Here is a 15,465-nt window from a genome sequence, read left to right on the forward strand (position 1 = left end):
ATATATATATATATATATATATATATATATATATATATATATATATATATATAACTGAATGAGGTAAAAGAAAAGGAGTATTGAACTTCCCTGCAAAGACTCAGTACGCACACACTCCAGCAGTAACATTGGTAGACATCTTCGCATAACTCAGTGAACATGTCCAGCATTCAGTTGATGATACAACAGTCACCGTTAATGACATGTTTTACACAAAGTTAGTCACTTGCTAAGCAGCTGGCTTTCCCTTGAGCTTCTGACCAAAGCTTAGCCCTGCGCGGCTGTGTATGGTATCCAAAGCTTCTGCCTCCACCGCAGCAATGAAGAGTTTCTGCCTCTTGCCTACTGTGTCACAGGTGCTAGCCTGACGACATCCCACGGGACCCTAATCACACCACCATTCCTCACCTCCGCCTCCTGGAACGTCCTCCCGGATGCCTCGGAGGGGTGGGGGAGCTCCCTCCACTTCTCGATACTGAGCTCAGTGACGTCGACCACGCAGAGGCGGGTCTCCACGGAGCTTTTTACCGGCGGGGCTTGGAAGATCTTACCCCTGCCAACCTCTTTCCCATCGCCGTCGACCAGCGAGACGAGGCGGCCAGGCTCGAATGAGAAGGACCTTGTGAATGGGCGGCTCAGCATCATGTTCTGGGAGAACTCAGCCTGCGATGTTAGCTCATTGCCATCTGGGCTCACCAGTCTGCCTTTGGATATTGCGTTCATCACCCTTGCAGGGGGCATATAGCTGTCCTCCCCTGCACTTTCAGAGGACTCACCAAGATGGGGAGTAGCTGGTGTAGATGGCTTATCAGCATTCTCCCCCTCAAATGGTACTCCTCTTTCTTTCGCAATGCGAGCAAGTTTAGCTTTCCGATTGTTCAACCTATAATTTACAGAAAATGCTGTTACAAATAGCTGTTGATGGAAAACATAAAAACAGTGTTATAGAGTTGAAGAAAGTGAACTTAAAAAAAAGAATTGAAGAAAGTAGCTTCAAATAAGGACAAATAACTAAAGAAGATTCACAGTTTTACCAGTTTTTAAGTTGTGATGCTGTGATCTCTGGGCCCTACAAAAGCACGGCCGTATTTTTCATGAATGAGAAATGCATAGAGAGTAGTCAGACCTAACAAGAGAATGTCCAAATCAGAAGACCTATACCTGCACACTTAACTTCTCTGACCAATTCTGCAATAAAATTGCATTCTTGTGCATCTCAGGCTGATCTACTAGAGCCTTCTCTAGTTCATCTATTTGATCATCATTCATAAGGGTACGCTTCCTTCTCCTAGGTTGCCTTTCATCATACATACTACTGTCTCCTTTCTCGTCCTCCTGGAGACTGCTTTCTTTTGAGAGTTCCGGTGTTTTGAAATGATCCACACTGCTGGATGCCGGATCAAGATCCATTTTGCTGCGTTGGTGTCCGGTATTAACACCAGAAGAGATGGACGAAAAGCCTGCATTCGCTGTCCTTGCAACACCAAGATGGACTAGGTCTTGACCAACTGCGTTCTGCAGGAAACTGCCATTTCTAGCGACACAGTTCTTTGGAGTCTCATCCTTGGTGTTTCCATCTGGCTTTATCGAGGACACTGGTATAGACACTTCCATGTTCTGCACATCCTGTTGTCACCAGCTTCTGATTAGAATCCAACTCACAATGAACGCAATCACCAATGATGTTTGACTGATGAAGTCAACTACTTATTTACCTTCGGCAAGTTATTCATATTGGGGTCCAGAGTGCTTGCTTGTGTGGGCAAGGACTGCTGCACCGGCTTCATGTCTTCCTTGCTTTCTGGAGAATCAGTATGCACCACCTGAAACATTCATAATGAGGACATTGATAGAATGTATAGCTGTGTGCGTATACTTGAGGCCCATATTGGGCGTGTAGCCCATATTGGGCGGCCCATGTTGGGCGTGTACACCTTCTTGTATTGCAAGCCACATTGGCTATATAATGAGAAGTCACCCCCCCGGATAGGGTGTGCGGTGTTTCCCTATTCCCTCTACCTTTCTACATGGTATCAAGAGAAGGCAACGATCGGCCTTCCGCTTCCGCTCCCTCCCTGCGCTAGGGTTTCCCCCTTGCGCCCCACCTCTCTGCCCTAGGGCGCCATCTCCTGGCGCCGCCCTTCCTCCCCTTGCTGCGCCCCTGACCTAGGGCGCAGATCTCTCCCCTCCCAGCGCCCCCTCCTCTAGGGCGCAGAAATCCTCGTGCCGCGATCCCCTCGCGCCGCGCCCACCTCCAGGCTGCCGCCCTTGGATCAATCTGATCCAGGCCGCCGCCATGAGCTCCTCCTCTGCCGCCGGGAAGGACGTTTCCTCGCCTGTGATCCCTGCCGCACCAACACAGGCCGTCATCGTCCACCCCTACACCACCGTCAACGTCAAGGCTCACGTTCCCGTGACCCTGGACATGAAGAGCGCCAACTACTCCAAGTGGGCTTCGTTCTTCACGGCGTTGTGCGGCAAGTTCAGCCTCCGCCGCCACATCGACGGCACTGCTGCGCAGCCCAACGACCCAGATTGGGACGTGGCGGAGTGCTGCGTGCGCAGCTGGATCTTCGGGACCGTCGACGACTCCGTCCTCGACCTCGCCGTCACCGACGAGAACCAGACCGCGAACCAACTCTGGGTCGCGATCAAGGCCCTGTTCCGCACCAACACGGCCTCCCGCGCCGTCTTCCTGCTCGAGGAATTCCACACCCTCAAGCAGGGGGATTCCACCATCGACGAGTACTGCCAGCGCCTCAAGTCGAAGGCTGCCGCTCTTCGACAGGTCGGCAACCCCATCTCCGACTCCCAGCTCGTCCTCAGCCTCCTGCGCGGCCTCAACCCTCGCTTCGACTCCACCGCCGACGACATCGCCAACGCCACGGATCTTCCGTCCTTCACGCGTGCCCACGAGCTGCTCTCCCTCAAAGAGCTGCGCCTCGCCAACGACGCGAAGACCACGGCGGCCACTGCCCTCGTCGCCTCCACCACCTCCTGCTGTACCAGTCTCTGCTGCCGCTCCTCCTTCGCGGGCCTCGCTACGGGCGGTAGCATCAAGGGCGGGGACAGCGGAGGCAGCAGCGCGCCCAAGCAGAAGGGCGGCAAGGGCGGTGGCAAGGGTCGCCGATCCGGTGGCCAAGGAGGCAAGGGCAATGGCGGCCCGCAGACCGGCGCCCAGGGCGCCCCGCAGGGAGGCCAGTACCGCCCGATGGGACCCTGGTTCTGCTTCAACCCGTACGCCCCCCAGGGTCCCTCGGGTCAGCAGGCCGGCGGCTTCTGGCAAGGCGGCCAGGGCGGGTGGACCAGCGGCCACGGTGGGTGGCAGGGCGGGCGCACTCCCGGTCTTCTTGGCGCCAATCCCCAGGCGCACACTGCGTTCGCCCCGGCGCAAGTCTCCACTCCGCAGATGTGGGATCAGGCCGGTCTCATTGCCGCCCTGAACCAGATGGCGCTCCAGAACTCCAACTCCTGGGTCATGGACTCTGGCGCTACCTCCCACATGCATTCGTCGGATGGTATACTTCTCTCCCGCCACCCCCCCCTCTCATCCCTTCATCACTGTGGGCAATGGTCAGACCATCCCGGTTTCCAGTCATGGCAGCTCATACCTATCCACCCACGCGTCAAATTTTTCTCTTCATAATGTTCTTGTTGTCCCTTCCCTAGTGCGCAACCTTCTTTCAGTTCGCCAGTTCACCAAAGACAACAATTGCACTATTGAATTTGACGCCTTTGGTTTTTCTGTTAAGGATATCCCGACCAGTCGCGTGATTCTTCGCTGCAATAGCTCCGACGGCCTGTACACCGTCCCCGCCAGCCCTGCAGCTCCACACGCCAGCCTCGCCATCTCCACCAGCCTCTGGCATCAGCGTCTTGGTCATCCTGGGGCCGCCACCATAGAGTTGCTTAGAAATAATGCTTCCATCCAGTGTAATAAATCTAGGCAAACTCTTTGTCATTCATGTCAACTTGGCAAGCATGTGCGTCTGCCATTCAGTACCTCTAATTCTGTCAGCACTACGCCCTTTGAATTAGTTCACTGTGATGTCTGGACCATAGTCACAAAATTCCTGGGTCGACCGGGTCGAGGAACGGGGTCGAGGGTCGAGGGTCGTCATTTTATAAAATTGTGGTACGAAGGGGTATACATCTATGGAACGATAAATTATTATGTGGGACGCGATCCTGATTCATCGGGGTCGATATCTTCGGGTCGATAAAGACAAAAACTATATATGTGCTACTAATGAAGAAACTAATCTGCACAAGCATATAAGAAACATATGAAAGAGTACATTTAGACCATACTACACGTACTCAGCTCATTGTCTAACAAAAACCACACCAATCCACTGTCCTTAACCTCTTTATCCCAATTAAATCTGCTAGCAATGGGGCTGCGACCCCTTTCAATCCGGGACACGATCCAACCTTGAATGGGACGCTGACCCTCTTCGACCCCGACCCTCGAATCGGAACGACGTTCCCGGGTCGAGGGACGAGGCATCGACCCCGAATCCTGTGACTATGGTCTGGACCTCTCCTGTAGCGAGTATTTCGGGTGCTCAGTATTACCTCGTTGTTCTTGATGATTTCACACATTTTTGCTGGACTTTCCCTCTTGTTCACAAGTCCGAGGTTGCTAGTCATCTAACCAACTTCTGCAACTTTGCCCAGACCCAGTTCGGCCTTCCCGTTAGAGCTGTTCAGGCTGATAACGGCACTGAGTTTGTCAATAATGCTCTCGCCGCCTTCTTTGCATCCCGAGGCATTCATTTACGGCTCTCGTGTCCTTACACTTCCCAGCAGAATGGTAAAGCCGAGCGCGCTCTTCGGACCCTCAACAATAGCATTCGCACCCTGCTTATCCATGCCGGCATGCCACCCAAGTATTGGGCCGAGGCCCTCGCTACGGCGACCTACCTCCTAAACCGGTGCCCCTCCTCTGCTGTTCAGAACAGAGTTCCCTATGAGCTGCTATACCGCCAGCCACCCGACTACACCCATCTTCGCGTTTTCGGCTGCCTGTGCTATCCCAACATGACTGCCACTGCCAAACACAAGCTGGCTCCACGTTCTACAGCTTGTGTCTTCCTTGGTTACCCCTCTTCTCACAAGGGGTACCGATGTCTCGACCTCACCACTCGGCGGATCATCATCTCTCGCCATGTTGTGTTCGACGAGACCCGTTTTCCATTCAGCGCTGACTCATCCAGTGCGCCCCCGAGCTCTCTGGATTTTCTTCTTTCAGGTCACGCCGCGCCGGTGCTTCGCACTGCAGCAGCGGCCCCTACTGCGGTCGCTCCGTCGCTTGTCGACGTTGAGCAGCCGCGCCCCCGTGCTCACCTGGAGGAGCTCTTCGAGGACCCTGCTGTCCTCCAGGTTGGGCCGGTTGTCGGCCTGGCACCGGCTGCAGCCCCGGCCGGCCCTCCCCCAGCTCCGGCCGCCCCCCCTCCACTCCGGGTGTACACTCGGCGTCGAACTCTGAGGGCTCCTGCGGCTCCACCAGCACCTGCGCCACCTGCTGCTGGTCCAGCAGCTGCGTCACCAGCGCCTGTGCCTGCTGCTGCAGGTCCAGCAGCTGCACCTCCTGTGGCGGCACCTCCACCACCGCCTCCACCGCCGGCCTTGGTCACCCGGCCTGTGACGCGGTCTCAGACAGGCTCTCTGCGGCCTGTTGAGCGCTACGGCTTCACCCCGTCTTCGGGACCTACGGCTCAGATGGCTTTCGTCGCTACTGCCGCCTCCCCGATCCCGGGGAACTACAGGACTGCTCTGGCGGATCCGCAGTGGCGGGCTGCCATGGCTGAGGAGTTCCAGGCACTCGCCGACAATGACACTTGGCGGCTCGTTCCCAAGCCCCCTGGTGCCAATGTTGTGACGGGCAAGTGGATTTATAAACATAAATACCACTCCGACGGCACTCTTGCCCGTCACAAGGCTCGCTGGGTCGTTCGCGGCTTCACCCAGCGGCACGGCGTCGACTACGGCGAGACGTTCAGCCCTGTCGTTAAGCCTGCCACGATTCGGGTCGTTCTCAGCATCGCCACTTCACGACACTGGCCGATCCACCAGTTTGATGTGAAGAATGACTTCCTCCACGGACGCCTGGAGGAGATCGTCTACAGTCAGCAGCCTCCTGGCTTCGTCGACCCTGCCCATCCTGACCATGTTTGCCTGTTGCAGCGCTCTCTCTATGGTCTGAAGCAGGCTCCGAGGGCGTGGTACCAGCGCTTCGCTACCTACCTTCGCCAGCTGGGTTTCGTCGCCTCGGCCACCGACACCTCCCTCTTTGTACTTAAGGAGGGAGGTGCCACCGCCTACCTGCTGGTGTACGTCGACGATATCATCCTCACGGCTTCTTCGTCGGACCTGCTCCGGCGGATCACAGCTCGTCTTCACTCCGAGTTCGCCATGACGGACCTTGGAGAGCTGCATCACTTCCTCGGGATCTCCGTCACGCGCTCCTCCGACGGGCTGTTTCTCAGCCAGCGCCAGTACGCGCTAGATCTACTCCAGCGGGCAGGCATGGCCGAGTGTCACTCTACATCGACACCTGTTGACACTCGCGCCAAGCTCTCGGCTACAGAGGGTCCTCCTGTCGCCGACCCCTCTGAGTACCGGAGCCTCGCCGGCGCTCTCCAGTACCTGACCCTGACGCGTCCGGATCTCGCATATGCAGTACAGCAAGTCTGTCTGTTCATGCATGACCCCCGGGAGCCTCACCTTGCGCTGATCAAGCGCATTCTTCGTTATGTGAAGGGCTCCCTATCAGCCGGCCTCCACATCGGCAATGGGCCGGTTGACAAGCTGGTCGCCTACTCCGACGCCGACTGGGCAGGCTGCCCCGACTCCCGCCGCTCTACATCAGGCTTCTGCGTCTTCCTTGGAGACAGCTTGGTGTCCTGGTCGTCCAAACGACAAACCACGGTGTCCCGGTCCAGTGCGGAGGCCGAGTACCGGGCTGTTGCTCATGTGGTCGCCGAGTGTTGCTGGCTGCGCCAACTCCTTCAGGAACTTCATGTTCCGCTGAAGGTGGCTACCGTGGTCTACTGCGATAATGTCAGCGCTGTCTACATGGCTGCCAACCCGGTCCACCACCGCCGGACCAAGCACATTGAGATCGACATCCACTTCGTCCGCGAGAAGGTGGCTCTCGGCGAAGTTCGTGTTCTTCATGTGCCGTCACAATATCAGTTCGCTGATATCATGACGAAGGGGCTTCCTGTGCAGCTGTTTCAGGATTTTCGGTCCAGCCTTTGCATCCGGAATCCTGATGCTTCGACTGAGGGCGGGTGATAGAATGTATAGCTGTGTGCGTATACTTGAGGCCCATATTGGGCGTGTAGCCCATATTGGGCGGCCCATGTTGGGCGTGTACACCTTCTTGTATTGCAAGCCACATTGGCTATATAATGAGAAGTCACCCCCCCCGGATAGGGTGTGCGGTGTTTCCCTATTCCCTCTACCTTTCTACAGACATCCAACAATTGAAGACAGATTGAGAAAGGAATTTGAAGCAAACTGCTACAGAAAATTGACCACCCAATGCAATTATCCAAGCAATCAACGACCCCACAAGTAAAGAGAGCTTAATGAATTGATAGCTAAAAAAACATCTGTACTGATACAAAAGAGATTTGGCTGCCAACAAAATGTAACACTTCAGTATTGTTGATATATATCTTATTCTCATAATCATTGAGTAAAGAAAACAAACCAGTAGTGCCGCCTGTCCTGCTTGTGATTTACACCAAGATTGTAGTTTATCAGAAAACTCACTGCCAAAAGAGACAAAAGCTTAGAAATGTTATACAGCATTCAGAGCAGTAAATTATCAAGCAGTACACAATAAAGTATATTCAAAACTTGAACAAAAAATTCAGGCATGTAACAAAAAAATGATCAGCTGGATATATAATATAAAACATAGAAAAAAAATGGCTTTAAGCACCTTAACAATTGCACGTCTTCCTCATTTAATAAGTTAGGAATCAAAGATTTGGCATAATCTGACAAAGATCCTACAAAATCCAAATAAGAGGTTAGGCATGTAAGTTAATGAATATATTCAACCAACAGATAGCTAGAAATGGCAGAGCTAACTTTACCTAAGTTCTGACAAACTTTAGTGGCCTTAAAATCATTAGAAGCAGGCTGGTCTGCTGATAGTTTAGGACTCCCCAACACCAAGTACTTTTGAAAGTTCTGAAGGAAAAGATCCCTTTCTTGCTCTGTTGATAGTACAATAGAACTTGCTTTCAACAATGTCTCGCGAATTAGTAGAACTCATAAAAAGTAAGAATAGTCTGACCTTCACATATATTTGGAACAAAGACATGCAAATTTGCTATTATTTTCACTACACATGATGTTCTTGTCTGAGCGTATGCCATTGAAGGCAGGCTAGGGCGAAAAGGGCATGAATAATTAGCTTTAGCTTCAGTCAACGCATGATCAGAAGCTAACAGTGCCACCTCAGCTGCACCAAACGGATCATAATCTAGATTTGCATCTTCCTCAACCACTGGTAGATTGACCGAGCACCAACTTAAAACAAACTCATCATGAGGAATTGCAAGAATCTGGGTCAAAAAGGGAACCTGCAAAATTTGAAATTGAAATAAAGCATTGTCTAGGCTTCAAAAGAGATTCTAAAGAAAATGAGCGACATAAAAGGTAGTGGAAGTAGCTACTAAGTAAAATGCATACAGTGTTAGTCATAAAGGACGATCTGAAGTTTGAATCATCAGAAAACACATCAACTAGACGCAACGCACTGATAAGCACAGATCCCATGGGGTAACTCTTATCATGGGATTCATAAGTATTTTGTTGTTTTCTTCCAAATGCAGTCTTCAACAAATCAAGAACCTGCAGCAATCATACAAAATAAAAATTTGGAGAAACTGAACATAAATTTGAGTAGCAGCAGATACAAAGTAATATATTCCTGGGCCACATGAGAACTGACCTCTAGAGCCAAGGTTTGCCCTAGTTGCATGCTGTTTGGTGAAGTGGCAACTTCATCAAGGTAAGAAACACTTTCAGCTTCACAGAGTTGCAACAGCTGGGTATTTGTTTATATCAAACATTTAATCAGTAATAACCCAATACTAGGTATGCACTACTCCATTCCAGTTATGATAAATCATGTGCGGTTAACTTACAATAGAAAGTGTCTTTGCCTTGAGCCTGGAAATGGAAGCAACAATATCAGTTGATCCTTTCAAACAGTCAGGAACAACCAACTTTAATATAGTGTGAGAAAGTGAAAGTATGCCTCCATTCTTAGAGAGTTCCTGCATGAGTGGTAAATTCATTAAGATTCCAGCTTCCAAGAGTTATGTAGTTGCCAATACTGATCTCTCATAAATGCAGGGAAAAAAAGAAATGGCACCAAGTATTCTTTTTCCCCTCAATAGCATAAAAACGATGCCTTGAAAGATAGGTGAGGACCTTATTTTTTAAAATACGATCTCGAAACAGTTTTTGCTGGCACAGCAGCAAAAGAAATTGCAATGATGCTTCGCACTGTTGGCAGATGAAGTGAGTAAGACGACACTCCAAAGAACCAATAGGAATGGAGCCAAAGCCCATTGATGATAATCTGAAACTCAACAACCTCACATCTTCATGCAGACTATCAAAGGCCACATCCATAAAGATATCAACCTGACCGTGAAACATTAAATGTTAACATGGAGACAAATAATATATTATAAGTATTCATAAGCAGAAATAAATATTGCAATGTAATATATTTCGAAAGAATACCTGTGAATGAGTAAGTACACAAAGGGCTAAGAAAACGACAAAACATGCTCTCAGATAGAATCATTCAGAACAGCATACACAAGCAAAAACATGAATCAGTCTTACATAACACACAGAACATATATTGTCAAATAGACAGCAAAACTTTAGCATAAACTATATTTTCTTATTAGTTTACCAAGGGATCTACTGTACCAAACCAGTAAGATTACAAAGGGATCTATAATACTATAGTATACTACAATGTAATATAGATCAGACAAACAAACTAAGTTTTAATGGCATTGCTAAGGCATGTATGTAGGTATACAAAATTCAAGCAGAATAAATCCAATGCACAAAAAGAGTCTCAAGTCAACTGCAAGACTTTCTGATACAGAAAGTTTGGATTCACAATTATCATGGCAGCCAAGAGCGATTGCTGATCTGACTGAATAACTAAAATGCCACACACGGATAGCTGAAAGGAATTTTGAATGGAACCTCAGAATAAGGTTAACACTCAAAATTCATAAAGAGGATAAACCAAAGAACCAAACTTTGTTGAAACATAAACTTAGAATAGAGAAGCTGTAAGCGAAGATGGCATAAATAAATTTAGCAGATCAGGAAGCAAAATAAAAAGGAAAGCTGGAAAATTCACAAGTGATGTTTCAGATAAAATTAACACATCACAAGATACTGAAGAGTGATCCTATGATAAAGACGCATGTTACCTTTGGATGTGCAAGAAGAATATGGACAAGTTCATGCCACTGGGAGGAGAAGTAACTTGTCAACAGATGAAGACTCGCTGCTACAAGTGACGCATGTACAAGTGGAGAAGCACCAACATTATTCTCCTAATTTAAAACAACAGCTGTTGCCAGAATTAGTAGCAAATATAATTTGAAGTGGAGCACACAGGACTGAATATATATTTTGGTTGAACTCGTTGCAACCTTCTTCCTCTGAGCAAGAATAGAAAGTAGGAAGAATATCAGGTCCATGACTTGTTCGGATAATCTGACATCATCGAGAAGAATCTGCATGGAAATAATATATGTGTTACACTAAGCGCTCATCATTTGGCTAAAATAAATTAACCATAACGTAAAAATCCAAATATTAAACAAGTTGGGCTTGATTGGAACCAAAGACGAAGGATAACAAAGGAGCTCCATTACATTCCAAATAGCCTCAGTGTAGAAGGGATATAATTGGTGTAATGGATGGATTGTATTAGCTTGAGGCCTCGGCCGGTATATATAAGAGTACAAGACTTGGGGTGCAAGGCAACCCCACCGGATATGTATGGCAGTCCGGATACAATATCTAAACTACCAAATATACTCTAACATCCCCCCGCAGTCACAGCGGGAGCACTGCAGACGGTGAGATTGGAGGAGAAGCCGAAGGTAGGAACAGACGGACTAACATCCCCCTGCAGTTGTAGCGTCGGCGCAATGCGGATGCTGCGACTGGAGAGAACCGGCGAGAAACTCATGCGGATGGTAGCCCTTTGTGCCGATGTCGAAGAAGCCGAATTGGAGCAAGTAGCCGTGGTCGAGGAAGTCGTGCGTAGGGTAGCCGTGGTCGATGGTGAGCTGTCGAGGTCGCCGATGGTAAGGAGCCGCACAGGAAGCCGCGGGCGCACTAGGAAGCGCCATGGTGGAGGCATAACGGAGACGAAGACGGTGACGCGTCGAGGCAGTCGAAGAGAGAGTCGATGCCGCAGTCGATGCAGACACACCATCGAGCGACACATCCCCGGGTTTGCCAGACCCGTGAATGCATCAGGGACGATGGCACGCACCGGTGCTGCCAAGACCGGACGTGCGAGGGAGAGGGCACCACCAAGATGCCGTTGTCTGAGGGACCAGCAGAGAAGGCCTCCACGACGGTCGCAGGCGCAGAAGAATGGCGAGGAAGAAGATGCCGATGCAGCCCACAGTTGCTAGAGTAAACGAAGGGGTAGAAGTGGACGGCGACGATGGCGACGAGGTGGTGCTGGACAAAGCGACGAGGTAACCCCGGACGATCTGGCGCAAGGCCTGATGATCCGGAGGACGCGGCGGCGGAGCTCGAAGAAGGCGACGAAGAACTCGAACAGCTCGGTGAAGACCATGTGCGCACTTGCGCGCACTGACGTAGTCGTAGACGATGTTGAAGATGCGGTCGAAGTGGCCGGCGTGGACGACGAGGAACACCACGGACGGTACCGCTGCTGCCCGAAGAGGCGAAGCAGCGACCACCCTCCATACTCGGGGAAGAGGCGCGCAATACAATGACGGACGTCACGGGAGCCAGGTGGATCGTGCATGTCGGCTGATCAGACTGAGTATGCACGAGGCGAGACGACGATGGGCGAAGTTGGTGGAGGCGTACCGATCAGTGGAGGTGACGACGAGCCGGCGAAGATCGACGTGCGGACGAGGCGACGTGGTTGGCGGCACAGATGGACGTCCCCTAGGGCATCGTCCATGTCGCTATGCCGCACAGTCGTAGACGAAGAAGAGGCCGGTGAAGTCGATGTTGATGTCGAAGTAGAGGCATGCGGTCGACGGGCGGTGGGCGACTCAATCTCGAGCAGTGCTCGAGTAAAAAACAGAGGAATTACCAAAAAAACAAATCATCAGCAGCTCGTGTAGCACCTCTGGGTGCGCGTAGCGCAATCCTCTCAATCTCCTCTTTTTCCTTCTCTCCCGTCACGGTCAACGACAGCATCTGAAGCGGAAGAAACAGAGTGAGAGAGAGGGACGGCGGACGACGATGAGGACGGCCGGCTCCCTGCGGCGACGCTGGAGGTCCTGCGCCGGGCGGCTCCCCGCCAGGAGGGGCCGCGAAGGGGGCGGTTGAAGCCGGGCGGCTCCCTCCCTTGCGGCGGCTAGAGCCCGCGCGGAGAGAGGCGGCTGGAGCCCGCGCGGTGAAGGGGCGGCGCCATCATGCATGCCGCCGGCGACGAGGTCGACGCGCTGTGTCGGGGCCCCTGCTGCCACCACGGCAACACGGGGTAGGGCACGGACGCCGGAGGAGACTGCGGCTGCCACCACGGCAGCGCAGATCGGGGTCGTCGACAACAGCTTTCATGGCCGCGGTGACGAGGTACGTCACGATCTGCTGCTGCTAGATGCGAGGATGGCGGCGGATTAACTCGATCCGCTGCGATGGAGGGCGCTGCCCCCGGCGGAGGTCATGGGGGACCTCCCCGAGGGCGCGCTAGGAGGTCGTCGAGGGGGCGCCCTGGATGGGAGCTGTGGGGGATGGCCGGCGGCGCACAGGAGGCAGGAGGGGCGCCGGCGGCGCTAGGGTTAGGGTAGCGGAAGATAGCCTAGGATCTCAAACCCTAATCTCGTGATACCATGTAGAATGGATAGAATTGGTGTAATGGATGGATTGTATTAGCTTGAGGCCTCGGCCGGTATATATAAGAGTACAAAACTTGGGGTGCAAGGCAACCCCACCGGATATGTATGGCAGTCCTGATACAATATCTAAACTACCAAATATACTCTAACACTCAGAATAAATAACTTAAATTCGTTCAGTTTAAATCGTACAACAACAACATAGCCTTTTTTCCCAAGCAAGTTGGGGTAGGCTAGAGATGAAACCCAAAAGAAACAAAGGTCACGGTTCAGGCACATTGATAGCTAGTTTAAATCGTAATGAAAAACAAATAAGAATTTCACAAGTGTCCTATCTGGGTGATGTGATTCACTAGCTAACTTTCAAAATGGAATAATAAAACAAAAATCCTCAAAGCATGTTGTAATCCATATTCCATAAGAAATAAAAGGATGGTGCTAGATGTGAAACTCATGTGACATAGTGAAAGGAGTAACCTGCTCCAGTCTAGTATGCCGGGATGCTAACTCAGACAAACTATGCAAAAAGCGCACACCACGAAGCACATATGCCAAATCCAAGCCTTGCCCAAGCTCCAAACATACAGCAAGGAGATGAAGAGGAAGTGAGGACACAAGTTTTTCCATGTCCACCTACAATGAAGAACATATGTCAGGGAAACGGGCATTGAAACATATGTAAACATTCCAAAATAAATACCTGCTTTGGACTTCCATCTTCTGCCTTGGACTGCAAAACAAAGCTGTCCGACTCCTTCAGCATCTCACTAAGTTCTTTACTAGTCAGCCCACTAAGCTCTTCAATAGCAGACACCATGTCTATCATCTGAACCCAAAACAACATGGAAATTCTTGTGATCCAGCAAGGTCAAGAAAATTCAATAGTGAAATATCATTTTAATTTTATCAGCCAGAAGTTAAAAACAAATATTTCTATTCTGTACAGTCAGGAAGTGGCCAAAAAACATCACTTTCTGGCAGATCAAACAATATGCATCTATGCTATTTGAAAAGTATCTAATAAGAACTGATATATTTACTAGCTATAAGATCCATTATGGGAAAGAAATGCAGGAAGCAATCATTGTGTCATGTAAAGTGTGCTCACCAAGCACACAGCCTCTATGGTGGTAATGGGCCATGGCCCTAAGGCTCTCTTCACAATCCTACTTGGCCCTTAATTTTTTTAGCTCAAAATTGTATAAGACTAGAGCCCGGCTCTTTTAGGGCCCAGCCCTTAGATTATCTAGGCAAAAAATTAAGGCCCTTTAGCACACAGCTCAATAACATCTTTTGAGTACACTGCAATAAATCTTTAACTAGTCAGTCTTCATTCCCATCCACAAAAGACAGGGGAAGATTTAAGCACCTAGCCAAATTTTACTACCTCGAATTCCATGTTATATTATGTTAGGTAACAAATATCTTCAGGGAAATTGAGGGAAACGGCAAATTTTCAACATTGCATTAACTTCCTATGGAATTCAGTAAGAACCACTAATGTAAACAACTAAACAAGCTCTGGATAAACAGTGCAGTAACTCGCATGAGCTTGATTGCTCACACCCAACCACATCCATCCAAACTCTATGTACGCATGCACAGAGAATGTGAAACAGTGGGGGCCCCGGTACAGGGGCACGCTGACCATTTTCTAGCAGACTGAGAAAACCCTAAGAGCTCAAAAAAAATATATATCTTCAGCAGGTCAGCACCTCCTCCGCTGTTCATTCTCATCTGCCGCCTGCCGGTGCGGGAAATGGAGGCGGTTGCGCACTCCTCAGAGTGGTTCCAAGCGACGAACAGTTGGAGAAAACTTTTCCAAGCTGGTATTTTTAAACCAAGACTGCACGGGGCACCTAGGAGCAACAAGCTACGGAATGCAGCTGCGGACAAAATCCGGGTCGAAACCTAGCCCCGAGCGGAGCAAGCTGCCACTAGCAGGCACGCACCACTGTACCACACGCAGCACGCGAGCGGCGGATCGCGGGGAGGGTGGGAGGGAGGCGCGGGCAGCGCCGGGGAAGTGGGGGAGACTGACCTTCGGCGGGCGCCGCGGCGGCGGCGGCGGTGGCGCGGTGGAGCCCGAGCCGGGCGGATCTCCCTCCGCTCCGCAGCAGCCCAGGCCCAGCAGCGGCCGCGGGAGGGAGAGGCCGTCGGGCAGGTGGCGGGTGGCGGCGAGCTTCGCGTCGGCGGACGGGAGGGGAGGGCGTGAGGCGGGGGGCGGGCTCGGCCGCGGCCGGCGAGGGGAGGGGAAGGTGAGAGAGAGAGCACGACGAGGTGGACTGGCTTGTTTTGTTTTTAGGGCGACGCTCCACCAGCAGGGGGTTCGGTGGAA

General features: G+C 51.0%; 1 protein-coding gene across 3 annotated transcripts; it reads right to left on the bottom strand.

Annotated features, from left to right (window-relative positions):
- Positions 1-115: 115 nt before the first annotated feature.
- Positions 116-15,445, bottom strand: LOC120686801 (nodulin homeobox-like). 3 transcript variants are annotated; one of them, XM_039969010.1, is made up of 17 exons: positions 15,169-15,445; positions 13,828-13,953; positions 13,605-13,760; positions 10,722-10,805; positions 10,497-10,622; positions 9,463-9,678; positions 9,174-9,305; positions 8,978-9,073; positions 8,716-8,877; positions 8,318-8,606; positions 8,115-8,237; positions 7,958-8,027; positions 7,724-7,784; positions 1,716-1,823; positions 1,162-1,626; positions 1,035-1,069; positions 116-883 (listed from the first exon to the last, which is right to left on the bottom strand). In XM_039969010.1, the coding sequence occupies exons 2-17, from the start codon at positions 13,951-13,953 to the stop codon at positions 343-345; spliced, it is 2,790 nt and encodes a 929-aa protein (XP_039824944.1). In that variant the 5' UTR covers positions 15,169-15,445; the 3' UTR covers positions 116-342. The 3 variants fall into 3 exon arrangements, with proteins under 3 accessions (XP_039824944.1, XP_039824946.1, XP_039824945.1); XM_039969012.1 differs by having other exon boundaries at positions 10,497-10,639; positions 15,169-15,430; XM_039969011.1 differs by lacking the exon at positions 1,035-1,069 and having other exon boundaries at positions 15,169-15,384.
- Between the last annotated feature and the right edge of the window lie 20 nt (positions 15,446-15,465).

The sequence above is a fragment of the Panicum virgatum genome, chromosome 8N, assembly GCF_016808335.1.
Source record: "Panicum virgatum strain AP13 chromosome 8N, P.virgatum_v5, whole genome shotgun sequence".
Classification (NCBI taxonomy): domain Eukaryota; kingdom Viridiplantae; phylum Streptophyta; class Magnoliopsida; order Poales; family Poaceae; genus Panicum; species Panicum virgatum.